This window comes from Lepisosteus oculatus, chromosome 5 (assembly GCF_040954835.1).
Source record: "Lepisosteus oculatus isolate fLepOcu1 chromosome 5, fLepOcu1.hap2, whole genome shotgun sequence".
Taxonomy (NCBI): Eukaryota; Metazoa; Chordata; class Actinopteri; order Semionotiformes; family Lepisosteidae; genus Lepisosteus; species Lepisosteus oculatus.
The window spans coordinates 7,567,806-7,582,755 of record NC_090700.1 but is presented as its reverse complement, the minus strand read 5'-3'; the positions used below and the strand labels follow the sequence as shown (position 1 = coordinate 7,582,755).

The following is a 14,950-nucleotide window of genomic DNA, read 5'->3' as shown; positions in this document are numbered from 1 at the left end:
ATTTACATTTAATAAGAATTACATGTTCTGTTTTATTAATAAGCAATCAGGACATTTTTCTTAGGAATTAAGACTGCATTTCTTGAACTTGCAGAAATGCCTAAAACCGATTCTCACATGATTTCTATAATTGGACCAGGCAATTAGGCACCCAGAAGTTCAGTCTAACACAGTGAGATGATGACATTATGATCATGTTCTGCTTTCAGCAGGCATCTTCCTGTTTTCCCTCAGAGTGAGATAAGCTCCTTTCCCACGCTGAACTGTTTGAGCTCTCTTTTGACGTCTCTGTTGATCTATCATGGAGAACTTGGCTTAGATTCTCCAACCAACTCTACCAAAGCAGTGAAGAATTATTTAGAATATGTACCCATGTCCCATTTAAATGTAGTATCCCTCACCTGTACTATAATGAATAACTAGTTCACCAGCAAGGAGCATTTTTAAATCACAGCTAAGAACTGCATGAGAACTGATCAAAAGGTATCCACACTCCCAAATCTCCAAGTATAATCCCTCCAACCTTGGAAGGGAAATATGTCTTTCCTACAAGGTCAAATCATGGAAAAAAGTTCAGACCGAGAAAACCTGAGGTGGAGCAGAGAAGGAGTTATCTGATGCTGTGAATAAATTTTACTTCTATGCTAGGAACGTATAAAACTGAACACACCAGTGACAAAAATAGACCTCTCTCAGCCACAAGGCAGACGGGACATGCTTTCTGTAAACTATGCTGTGATTATTTGTTAAATTGTTCAAATCAATCATAATCTCTATTGATGCTGCTATAACAACCTCTAGAATTTCATGTCAGGCTTCAATTAAAAAATGCTCGTTTTGTCAGGCAAAGAAGGCTTGTATATTTTAGGAATATGTAAATGTGAAGCAAAGTAAATAAAACTTCACAGAAAAAGGTCTGTGTACGAATACTTTGAAATTCTGCTCCTTTTCTATAACATTAGATTCCCAAACTAAACTCTATCCTATCCCAATCCTACCATACAATGTTTCGCCACAGACCATGAATATTACGTAGCTGCAAAGGACATTTCTATCATTTCAAACAAAGCATAAGTTATTATGGATCCTAGCTATCATTAAACCAATAATTACACATACCACCTTAATCAGAGGCTCTGTGTTTAAATACCTTGCAAATATAAATTAATACTTTTCTAAAAGCTTTATTTACCATTATACCAAGACTACGTGGCAACCCACATTAGTACCAGATTTTCTTCGTTACATCTGAAATATGGTTCTATTACAAAAAAATGCGTTAGAGGGACAGGATTTGAAAGTTGTGATCAAAGTTGTGATAATGCGGACACATTTTACATTGTTCATTGCTGTTTTTGGAACTAACAGGATTCAAGATATCCTTTTTGGTTTAATATGCCCTGATATTCAAACGAAACAGTGCCAAGAAAAGGTGCTCGTTTATCCAAATTGCAAGTGCAAACGGCACTTGATTGTGTCTCCCTAGTCCTAATTGAATGCATCATTAGCAATTAACATCATCAAACACTGGCACTGTAGATAAAGATCTAAAATATCTACAGAAGAAAAACCAACAGTATGACAAGAAAGGCACAGCACTGCATTGCTGCTAGAAAGGGATTGGCTGCATGTATTAGTTCCTCATTAGTGTTCTCTAACCGAATGTGCCATTCCGTAGCAACTTCTGATGAAGCACACACAGGGTAAAGCCGGAGACAGCAGCCTGTGTGGGCGAGATGTGACAATTACTGGTGCTGCTGCTGCCTTGCAGTCAAAAAAAAAAATCTTCAAAGACTCCAAGTTATATAATGACAACACTCCTAAGTCATCAGTGGCTATCTAATAACAGAGCCAAGTGCCTCTAATACATACAAAACCTGTATCTTCAGTCTAATTTCACATCCTTTATTAATGCAATGGCCTGTACAAACATAGCAGAATTACTACATTTTTCCCATGCTAACCAACCTACTCCCCCATTTTCTTCTAACTGCATTGCAGGCCTTTCTATATATATTCCTTACTTTGGATTTTAGTATATTTCCCTTTTGGTCTCATCCCATCTTTCTCTATTAATCTCACCAATGTACTCACCGAATGCAGTTCAGCATCCAAGAAGACCCTTTTTAAGGTACTACGAACATTGCGATATACCCAAAACATGAGGCCTCAATTAAATAAAGCACGTGCTTGTACATTTTCCACTACACAGATTTTGTCAACATCTTTTAATGGATGAAAGTTCTTAACTCAACAACGACAAGTCAGTCTCATCAAGTGTACCTCATCACCATCATTACGTAACTGGCTACATATATTGAACTCAAATACCTCTTTTCACATTCACCTCAAGAATCCCTCCTCTGCCTCATCTCTACGTTGCAGCTACACCATGGTTCAATCAGTCTGGGTGGGGTCTTGTGGCCAGTAGGATACACATTAACCAAGTGGGTTAAGCCAAACTTTTCTCACCATGTATTCCAAGCATTTAATTTTCGGATAGCGTGGTCCCTAGTGAACCATGTTGCAGGTGTGAACGGTCAGGTTTGAAGTTTTGCTCATACATAATGGCTGATAAACAACTGGACATTCATCTTTGAAAAAAAATCAGTCTCAGAAATCTAAGAATCTGCTTCCTAGACAGAAAGAACCTCCACTTTTGTGGGACGAAAGATGTAAAGTGAAGATATCAATAAAGGACAGCAAATAATTTCTGTTGATGATATCATTGTGGCATGCAGCTGGGTGGCACACAGACTCAGGAAAAAAACAAAGGAATTACAAGTTGCCCACTTGTTTCTATAACCTCCCATGCAAAGTGCAGTTTTTTATGATGCAACAAGAACACACACCCTTGAAAGAACCTCCGGATTGAAAACAACCTGGCCCCTTTCTAGTTGACAAGAAACAAAATAACCGCTCGGCTACCTGTAAAATGAGTTCAGCCTTTTCCCAAAACAGGCATTTTAAAATACGCTGTGGAACATGCATTTTAACCACCAGTCTGATCATTTTTATAAGATGTTCTAGTTCTTCTCCATGCCTCCAGGCTGCCAATGAACACCGAAAACTTTCTATCTGTGAAATCAGACAGGAGCAGATTTCCAAAATACCCTCTGGCTGCTTCTGGAGTTTTGATGAAAACAGATTCATTTTCTTAATGCGCTGCTGCATTTTGCAGGTATTACCTGTACTGTATGTAGCAGATTTTCCATTTCTATTTAGCAGTGTCATGCCAACAGCGAATGGATTTCCTGAATAATGAAGAAACACGCGTTTCTAAATTCTTTAATTAAGATGGTTGGTTGATGTAAACGGGTGTTTTGATTTCTGAATAAAAGATTCAGATTATCAACAAAATAAAGCATTTAAATTATTCTTTAAATTCTAGTCTGAGGGCTATAGTCTTACCAATGGTCATACAAGTGGCCAAAAACACAGAAATGCTACATAAGCCAGGATCTAAACATCTAGCCAAATGTTGTCAGACACTAATATCAAAATAGTGAGTGGTAAACATGCCCAGTGACTATTTACCTCTATAGTGCTGTGTTCACCATGTTCCTCTGCATTTTCCTCTGTTCTAGGCATGTAGCACTCTAAATTGGTCAGATCTCTTGGCTGTGAGTAAACAAATAAATAAAAGCTGTTAGATTATAAGCAACAATACTATTCTGAAAATTATTTTTAAATCAACCCATTGAATATGCAATGTAAAACCTTGTGGAATGTTTACTTATTCATTCATGCCCATGGATTCCATTTACCCATTCACACCTTGGATAAAGGCAACAGACTAACAAATAACATTTCAGGATACAATTTTTTCTCCCCAAACACATTTTCAGTCAACATATTGATAATGATTCGTTTTCTCAAATCTTAAGTGAAAGTTCACAAAATTAAATAAAAAAAAAGTGAAAAGCACAGATTGTTGAGTGTATAAAACAGTTGAAACAGTGTGCGTTGTCCGCATTCTCGTTTCCTTTGAGAAACATCAGTGCATGGGCCATTGATAAAGCATGCAGTGTACAGAACAAAAGGAAACAATACAATAAGGATATTCAATTATTTTTCCTTTCTAATGTTACACTGGTACAAAAGTTGGGCATGCCAGAAAAGAGCATGCTGACATATCATTATTTTTATATACCACTTATCAACTTTCTGAACTTGCCTCTGACTATTATAATTTTCCAGAAGAGTTAAGATAAGACTTTTTTCTCAACAAACTGTATTTGATAAATGATACACCAAGCTCCTCACTAAACCTAACTGCACCTGGTATACCGTTAAGACACACTTGATTTTTAAAGATGAGGTTTGCACTAAATCATGGTGGCATATAAATAAAACATTTGTGTTTTGAATCTAGACATATATTTCGATTTAAAATTTGAAAAAAAACAATAAATCACAGCTGAAATACTGTATGTTGCAAAACACGTTGGAAAAACCTTCAGGGAAATGACAGACCAAAAATTATATTAACTACAAATAAATCCAGAATATACTAAATAAAATTATGAATTGGCTTTTTATTGCAGCCTCTCTGTTAACCTCTGGCAAAAACATTAAAAAGATGTAACAAAAGGTTTTAGCACATCATAATTTAAGAGTCCAGGCAATGTTTTTGGAAAATTCTTCATTACCCTGCCCCAACATTACAGTAGCACAATTTATTTTTCACTTGTCTTCTTGTGATTTTGTATCGTTGTAATATCTTAATAATGTGTATAATAATTCCCCCAAATAAAATCAAATGTTTTTTTTCTAAAACATACAACAAATCTTAAGTGTCTGTAACACTGAATCAACACTATGTCTAAATATAGAAATCAATTAACATTTTTCACGTTTAGCTGAACTGGCTAGTCTTATCCAGCTCCAGTTACAGTACATACAGTACGACCACATTCATTCTGAGTGCTCACATCTGCATGGTAAGTTGAAGCAGGAAGTGTCAGTTAAAGGTCACAAGATTAAGCAAATACAATAAAGGGATTTTACCAATTAGCAAAGACAGATGAATTGGAAGAAACATTTGTGCAGTATTTTATTGCTTACACAGTATACTGTATTAGTCAGTAACCTTTATAATGGCTCTTCCCTTCATAAGAGAGATGTGTCAGAAGACAACATGAATAAAACATTTTTTACAACAATTATTTTGCAGGTCTCTCTGGCAAACGTTATTTGCTATTAAATTATTCAAATTAAAATCGGGAAGCCTGATAAATAATTTGTCGATGGATTTCCAATGCACCTCGTATAATGTATTTCTACACAACATACATCTATTCACAGACACACAGGACCTGGGATGCACATGTTGGCCAGACCACACATCTCAGCTAGAATAGAAAAATGCAAGTAGCAACAGGACATCAATATCTCACCTTGTAAACAGCTTGCTAAAACATTTGTCTAACTTAACCAAGTTAAAATCCTCCAGTAATGTTTGGAAAAGTGTCTACATTTTGTGTGATGTAGGCTGTACTTACTTATAGTAAAGGAACAAGTAATAGGTTTATTACATGCTGAAAAGAGAAGAAAGGAAACAGAACATTTCTGCTCTAGAGCCTTCTTTGTGTGTGAGGGTACTTATTGTACAATTTGTGGTGTGCATGTTTTAATTTTATATATTCATGCTGACAGAAATATTATTAAAAACAAAAGGTTAAAGTAGTTTTGATTGTCACTGTTCATCCCGGCAATGAACTTTAAGGCTTCACTAGGGGAATAGTCTCATCGCTGAGAGAATGATACACTAAGATCCAGCTCTGCGAATGTAAGCCAAATTCAGCTGATATTAAACACCAGGATGGGTGACCCCTTTCAAGTCTTCTGATCCCTCAGGCCTACAGGCGCATATTCTGTATTGCTGAGATAGTGGATTCTATTGCAACCACAGTGTACAAGAGGTGACCACATACATGGAAGCAATCTCATCAATCCATCATCATTATTATTAATTCATTTGCTGTTGTTTTTACCCAAAGTGACTTACAGTTGTACCCATATATCCTCCAGGGAATTGTACTGAAGCGATCAAAGTACCTACCAGGGATATATAATCAAGGAACGTACACCACCCAGGATTTGCACCCACAATCTTCAAGCTATGAATACAAAGTCTTAACCACAGCTCCACACTACCACCCAAGTATGCATCTATCAAATGCCAGAGTGAGGCTACACCTGCACATTGCATTGTACTGTGACGCATGATTCATTCAAGGCCTTTTTACCTAGTTAAACAGATGAAAGTCAGAACCGATTGTATTCAAAGCTGAATAGTGTATGAATGCCTGCTTTGTTGTGGCATCCAGGTGAATCTGACAACCTGTCTTCACCATGAAGCCATCATTCAAAAAACTATTTTATGCTGTTGTTGAATTTCGTTAACATACAGTATTCAAAATAATGATTGAAAATCTGGATATATGAGCAAATTATGCATTACTGATTAATAGCTTTTGTGTACAAATGAAATATGGCCTGATATGGTATTTTATTCAAATGCTACCATGTCATTTTGTATGAGGCATGAGAATGTGGCAAACTATTGTAAAGTTTCAAACAAGCAATAAGCCTTTTCTGATGTGTTACCTGACAACGACATTGTAGAATGTCAGTACAATACTGTATTACACAACACATCATTTTTACACAAAATCTATGAAGTTATGATTCATAATTTGCATCATACACACACATCTTTCTGTTTTCATAATTTTGAATAACGTATATATATTTTGGTGTGGGAGGTGCTGTATTAGTGTGTGTCTATGGACCGCAAAAAATGACGGCAGATGCATACAGTACATTTGAAAGAATCCATTTTTATAAAAAACGAAATATCACAAGACTAGCGAGGACACCTCCACGCAAAACCTAATATAAAAAATAAGCACTGTCATAATTCAAATATTAAATATGTAATTGAAAACAACAACATTGGATATCTATGTGATTAATCAGTCCTGACCCCTGCTGGCTTTAGGGTGAAACCAAAGGGTTTCAGTGGGATTGTCAAAATAAAATGGGCTTGCTATCCATATGGATGTAATTTGTCAAATTCAAAAACTGAACTGTGGGGTCAGTTCCCTGCACTCTATTCTTCTGCAAAAATGTGTTACTAATTTGTATTTTCTCTCAAGTGACAGAGACACGAACAGTTAGACAACTTAATAGAACAAGACCTACAAGTACTTGGTTCATGCTTATTTCTTGCCTATTTTTCATTTTAATGATTTTTTCTTAAATAAATGCTAATATTAAGTTGCCAGCAAATGCCTGATAAATGAATTACCTCCCCCAAGTGGAGTGCAGAATTATGTGATTAAAAAGACCGAGCGGGCAACAGGCAGCAGTCAGAAACAGATGTTGACAGAGGAGAAATCTATGTTTTTAGGTACTTTGGCACATTAACAAGTTACTGGTATGGTCTTCTGTAATGCTTAAAATATTTTATACCTGTATTTAGTTCCACATATACAAAGGCAAAATCATCACTGATTTATACTGCCCTAAGCAAAACCAAAAAGAAAAAACAAATACCCCAGCTGGCACTGATCAGAAATATAAAAATATTCTATCTGACAAAATACTATATACAGTACACTACCTAGAGAAAGACAAAAATATGAACTTCTTGATGCTCAACATCTTGATACCTATGCTTAAATATTGTATTGCAATTATAATACAGTGAATCCAAAATAACTTACATCTTTATTACTGTGAAAGCCACAAATTTCTGGCAAAAATATTGCAGTTGCACAATTGTCCTGGAAACATTTGCTGTACTTTGTTGTTTAAGGTTAAAGATTGGCTTAACTTGTAGTTATTGTTCTCAGCTAAATCAGACACAAGACACCAAATATAGGTAACAAAATCGCAAACAGCTGATCTGTGTTTCATAATGTTTTGTTTCCTTTTAGTATGGAAATAAATTCTAATCAAAATAAATTTAATTGAATACAGATTCAGAATGTATATTAGCATACTGTAAGTGAAACGTGCTGCAGAAATGGTAGTTCGTACCCCAGAGACCTAAGCACCAGATGCACAATATAATATCCCTCCTCACAACCCAGAGAACGGTAATACATTGTTTTAACAGAAGTAGTTTCCCCCTAGTGGAAAGATATAGATTTGTGTTTTTACTTAATAACTTGACAAACACTGCATAAATAAATACAATCCAGAAACAAATGAACCACATATTAAAAACATACTGTAACAATGCAGTGCCTGTAATCACAGGAAAGGAAAGTGTATGGGAAATGGCAGCTTCTGACTTAAAGGAGCCATGCTACATAAGCAACTGACCCTAAATTAATCATACCCAGAAATTTAAGCAAAAGAATGTCGAAAGGATTTCAAAACCCCAAAAGTTTACCAGACATTTTTTTAAACTTGTCTTTCCATCAGACTGGAAAAGGCAGCATCATCAGCTTAACCTCCTCCTTGAGCGCCAATATCTAGTAGTGGTTTTTCAATCAGATTCATACTCAGTTCATTCTTTAATAGTTCCTAGACTATACAAAACGCATGGAAATGTATAAATCCTGAATGTTTCTTATGATGTACACTATCAAACTGTTTAATATTTTTTTGCTGGGAATATTTCTCTTCACTCCTCTAAAGGGTTTTAATATGTTCTTTAAAAGGCTCTTCAAACATTTTCTAGAACAAACTTCAATTAATCAACAACATTTCTCTCTTCGAGAGTGTCTGATTTGATTTAACTGTAGAATGACATATATTCTTATGCAATGTGTAATTAAAAACACAGCTACCTGTTCAATTTTTTTACACTTCCTCATAAATATTTGGTTTACATGAATTAGTAAACAACTTAAATCTCACAAAATGCAGCCAACCAGAGTGAAAGAAAGAAGAGTACTAATAGTTTTCCGATGTCCTTTACTTAGTTCTTTTAGAGAAATGAAAATGGGGTCTGTTTCCATATTTAACTAAGGTGCATGCCCTCTGACCTGTTCTAAAAAAGAATATCGAAGAATAGTTCATAATATTGAGTGTGTAAACTAGACGTTTGTAGTTTGTAAGCATTATAATAATAATAATTGTTTACACTTATATAGCGCTTTTCTGGACACTCCACTCAAAGTGCTTTACAGGTAATGGGGATCCCTTCCACCACCACCAATGTGCAGCCCCACCTGGATGATGCACATTGGTTAAAGAACTGTAACAGTTAATTGCGATCACAAGAAAGACAACAGAGCCATGGCAAAATCACATCACTCAGATCTCTTATTTACTGCACATCTCTAAAACCTAGAACATTCTCACTCCAGACCAGGCTATAGTGATGGACTGTTTGCCTGACCTGGTAGGAATACATAAGAAAACACCTTCAGTAATCTGTTCTCTCACCTCTTGACCTGTGTGTAGATGCTGGAGGACAGTGGCAGGAGCGTTTGTTTGCTCCCACTTGTCAGCCACATGATTGACTTCCTCTATCTTCTGCTCACAGCTCTTGTGAGTGTTAAGCAATGTGACTTCATAGAACTCCTGGATGTCTGTGGAAAAAAAAAACGTTCTCATGTCAAAGGTATTCATTTTCATTTGCAAATGTCCGCTCAATAGGAAAAATGTCATCTCGGGTTAAAAAATACTGCTCTATATAATCATATCCTTTTAATAAGCTTCAGTTGATAAAAGGGGAAAGAACAGCAAAAGCATGGATAATGCTGGAATCATCTTTTCCAGCACATTCATTTTCCTGGCAAATGATATTGTATTCTGGGACAAAAGCGCTAACAAGAGAAGGCTATTTCATAACCCAAAATGGGCACATACTGATGCTGAGAAACTTCAATAGAAGGGTATTACATTGAAACATTTATTGTCCTACAACTCTAATGAATCAGCTTTCAACATGGCGAGCTGATTTGCCATAAAAACTATATTAAAGATAAAATGTAAATGCCTGAAAGGTTGCTTATAAAGGCATAGACATGTAATTGACCAACCTCTCCATTGAAGTGCGTAACCTCTTATAAAATGGTCTCACTTCACACAAGATGTCACCTCAAACTTTTCAGAAATTTTCACAAAAACAATCTACTTGTATTGTCAATTCATTATTTTTAAAAGAGATATGATTACAGAATGCCTACACATCCTAACAAATGTTTTTAGGAGGTCTTCTGTCGCTACATCAGCTTGAGACAACTGTGACTTCCTAGGCCCTTATGCAGTCTTCATTCAGGCCTCACTTTCACTGCCTGCACTGAACAACTCTGGAACTGTGCAGTATTAGAAAATTTGGTGTATTACCTAGATTTTACCTAGATTTTAAAACTTGTAGTCTATTCAGTTGTTTATTTTAAGAACTACGCACAATGTTTGTATACGATCAAACGAGATGTATCGAGATGTACTCTAGAATTCACAGTGGAAAGCATTCATAATGCTCTTTTTGTGATATTTAGGCTTCTCTCCTGCACCTGCACAAAATACTCTTATAATAATAATAATAATAATAATAAACTTTATTTTATATAGCGCCTTTAAAGGTGGCTTCTCAAAGCGCTTTACAGGATGACAATAACAATAAATAAGAAGACTACAACAATAAATAAGAAAATTTCACAAGACAGGACACAATTATAATTACAACAATACAACAATAACAATAGAGGAGACCGTGGAAGATGGTATTAAGAAGAGCAGAGGGGTGAAGAATGGAAGCAGTTAAGTAAAGGCTTTTCTGAAAAGGAGGGTTTTGAGTCTGGATTTGAAGGAGTTTAGAGAAGGTGACTCTCTAATATCCTTGGGCAAGGAGTTCCAGAGCTTGGGGGCATAGCAGGAGAAGGCCCTGTCGCCCATACAATGTAGACGGGCTTGGGGGACAGTAAGGAGGGCAGAATTTGAAGAGCGGAGGTTGCGAGGTGGGGAGTAGGGCGATAAAAGTTCAGACAGGTATTGAGGTGCCAAGCCATGTAAAGCCTTGTAGGTGAGCATGAGGATTTTAAAGTCTACGCGGAATTTGACCGGAAGCCAGTGCAAGGACTCCAGGATAGGAGTAATGTGAACACTTGCACTAGATCTGGTCAGGATTCTGGCTGCTGAATTTTGGACATACTGCAGCTTGTTCAGAGTAGATTTAGATACCCCAGGGAGCAGAGCATTGCAGTAGTCAATTCGAGAGAATACAAATATGTTGATCAGCTTTTCAGCCACAGTTAATGATAGCATAGGGCGTAGTCTTGCGATATTTCTAAGGTGAAAAAAAGATGTTTTGACAGTATGCTGTACATGTGGGTCGAATGTTAAGCCAGAATCGAATATAACCCCAAGGTTTTTCAATTTTGATTGGAGCTCAAGTACAGAGCCATCTACAGACAGGGTTACAGGACTGGCTTTACGAAGTTGATGGGGGGTACCAATAAGCATGACTTCAGTCTTGTCACAGTTAAGATGAAGGAAGTTTTGAGTCATCCAAATTTTTATGTCAGAGATGCAATTAGATAGAATAGAGACAGCCACATCAGTGTCGGGTTTGGTATGGATGTATATTTGAGTATCGTCAGCGTAAAAATGAAAACTGAGGCCATGTGATCTTAAAAGCTGACCAAGTGGGAACATGTAAATGCTGAAGAGCAAGGGGCCCAGTATTGAGCCCTGAGGGACACCAGACTTGACAAGACCAATTTCAGACCTGTACCCATTGAGAGAGACAAAGTGACAGCGATCAGTGAGGTAAGACTTAAACCATTTGAGGGCAGTGTCAGAGACTCCAAAACACAGTCTCGAGACGAGAAAGCAAGATGTTATGGTCAACAGTGTCAAAGGCAGCACTGAGATCAAGAAGGATGAGTATGGAAAGAGAACCAGAGTCAGAAGCTATTAGGAGATCTTGCCACCTTCCTCTTAATGTTCAATAAGCATCTGTCAAAATCAGCTCATCCATAGTTAATTTACTTTTGACAGCTTTAAAACCCCAGCAATGCACAAGTAGTTACAGCAGTGGAGGATCATCATTACTATCAGAGCTCGCTAGTGAATTAAAAGCCATATTTGCAGCTTGGAGGTGTGGGCTGTGGGAGGAATTTTATTACAGCAAGGGCTGTGGGCTAAACATTTACGTGGGCACAGGCAGCATATATCTGACTGCGTTCTACTTTCTGCAATCAGAAAATGACCTTTTTGTTTCTGTATTTAACTTTGTGTGGGGATGCTGCTATTTTCTGCCCATCCTCTTTAGAGAACACCGAGATGGGCGCAGGTCAGACAGGCAAAAGTAAGAGTGAAATATTAATGTGACAGCACCCAAAAAAAGCAACACGATCTGCGGTCAAAACTAAACTCGGTTGTTAGGGAACACTTTAGCAAAAATTTCAACAGCTGTCCCACTTAAAATAGTATCTTATCTTTATTATCTGAGAGAGGTAAATGTCCATGTATACTGTATATTGTAATTATATAAATAGAAGTCCTTTTATATTCAGTGCCTAAAGGAATTCTACACTCCCTTTCACACATTTTGTACATATTGTATCGAGCCTGAAATCAAGACGCATTAAATCAGAATTTATTTTACCTTTATTTACACATTTTTAAACACAACGTCCAAATGAAAAACAGATGCTCAATCATTTTGAAAAGCTATTACAAATGAAAACCTAGAATAATAGGTTGGAACACACCCCTGAGCAAGTTCTTGCACCTTTTGCTTGAATTACAGACAAAATTCTGTTTAGATAGGACTGTCCCAAAGTCTCACACATAGACTTGGTTGGCACATTCTGCCTTACTTAATTTTCAGGGTGTGTAGACTTTCTATAGGCACTGTGCATATAAACAATAAAAACATACTGTACATTTACTGTACACATATGTAAATACAAATATAAATGGTTTAAAGCCAGTGTAGTGTTGTTGAAAAAATTGATGGTTTTAATTCTTCAGCACCTCACTTTTAAGAATGAGGAAAATTTAGAATTTCAGAATTGTTTTTTATAATTAGGTAAACTATACAGTATGTACTACTGTATATATGTGTTATTTACCTATACTGTGCACTGTGCAGTATATATTTATGCTATCCATGCTTTCTTACAGGATATTTATAAAATGGAAAGTATATTTGTTAAATGATTCTGAAACAATAACATAGCCTGTACAGCAGTTACCAAAATATGTACCTTCTGCTTAAATGTGTAAATTACAGAATTAACCTGGTATAGTTATTGTTATGGACACCCATAGTATGTACTATAAGTTTGATACTTTCTTCAAAGCTGATAGTCTCACCTGGGAGTAAATTTCAACATCCCTGCAAGCTCCACAAACTGGTGAGTACTTACTGTAGCACAGGCAAACAGCCGACGTGCCCAGCATTTCAAATGTGTCTGTCTGCAGTCTAAAAACAGAACCTTCCTTCAATGAGCAGACACTACAGTGCCAAAAAATGAGGGGTATCTCAACTTGCTTCCAGAAATTTAGCACTGTTGGCTGCCAATTTATTGGGTAGCTGTGCACATAATGGAGAAAGCAACATTGAAAACATCATTTAAAAATTGATAACTAGAAGTCTGTTTATAACCTACAGTAAATTGTGATTTTTTTCATTGTTAGAAACCGTGTTGAATCACATTTTTCTCAGGCATTACTAGTATGATCACATTGCAATGGTGCTTCACAAATTTAATGCAGAAGAATGTTTTACTAACACAATAAAACTTTTTTTACTCTTGATGCACATACACTCTAGATGCCACTAACTGAGTATCTGCAAAAAACTTCAAAATGTCACATGCTAGTTAAAATACTGTGACAAGACATGTTACATATTGGGATATTGTTACATGTCAACTCATGAAGACTTTTTCTAAACTGACAGACACTACCTAAAAATTGGTAAGAATTTTGTCAATAATGTGCTGATTATTTTTTATTATAAAGGTATTTAAAACCATTGCAATTTCCCATTCATGTTATGAACTCCATAGACACTGTCAGCTGTCGCATCTGGTAACCAGCACTTCATTCATAACAGAACTCATCTACTGACTTCACCACTCAGTTGTATGAAATTCATTTTTGTCATATTTATAACCCATGAATATATATTGTAAGTCACTCAGTGTTATAGTTTAAAAATAAAAATATAACAATAGACTAGGTGCTGGAGCAGTATCGAACACAGATGTCAAGTGTTCCTTTCTTTAATTGTTACATATGAGTTTACAGAAGTGATCAGAGATGGACAGGCAACAGTCCCTCCAGAATGCATGCTTTCTCAATGGTGATTGTCATATTAAGAGTGGTATTGTCATTTAAGAGATAAGATAAGGGGTGCAATCCCGGTGTCCTGGCCAAATTTCCCATTGGCCCTTACCAATCATGGTCTCCTAATAATCCCCATCTATGAATTGGCTTCATTACTGTGCTCTCCTCCCCTCTGATACTATCAGTGATAGTTGATGTGTGGTGAGCGTTCTGGCGCACTATGGCTGCCATCGCATCATCCAGGTGGGGCTGCACACTGGTGGTGGTGGAGGGGAGTCCCCATTACCTGTAAAAGCGCTTTGAGTGGAGTGTCCAGAAAAGTGCTATATAGGTGTAAGCAATTGTTATTATAATAAGATAAGATCAATTTGTTAGCCACAAACAATTTCTTGCATTAGGAATTAGTCTTTGTGCATACCCCAGCTTGCTCTCCATGAGACACACAGACAGATAGAGAAGCTTGGGGTCAGAGCGCAGGGTCAGCCATTGTATAGCACCCCTGGAGCAGCACTCCTCTGCCAGCCATGGGATACAAACCAGCAACCTTCCAGCCACAGGCGCAGATCCTGAGCCACAGAGCCACCACTCCATTTTTAGTTTATCAATTTATCCATTGACTATCCTTTGTGTTCAATTATAATTGTCTGCCATGAACACGAAGGTGACAGTTAAGGCTATT

General features: G+C 36.7%; 1 protein-coding gene across 20 annotated transcripts in view; it reads right to left on the bottom strand.

The window, feature by feature from the left end:
• Window positions 1–14,950, bottom strand: part of dlg2 (discs, large homolog 2 (Drosophila)) — a 276,018-nt gene that overhangs the window by 235,195 nt on the left and 25,873 nt on the right. For 19 of the 20 annotated variants that reach the window (XR_011189623.1, XM_069190023.1, XM_069190039.1 and 16 more), the window contains 2 exons: window positions 9,409–9,554; window positions 3,538–3,621 (listed from right to left, as the gene is read on the bottom strand). Coding sequence is in view for 19 of the 20 variants with exons in the window: in XM_069190023.1 (XP_069046124.1) it covers window positions 3,538–3,621; window positions 9,409–9,554 (230 nt within the window). In the remaining variant the exon portion in view is untranslated. The remainder of the gene's footprint in view (window positions 1–3,537; window positions 3,622–9,408; window positions 9,555–14,950) is intronic. The other variant, XM_069190021.1, reaches the window with a different exon arrangement.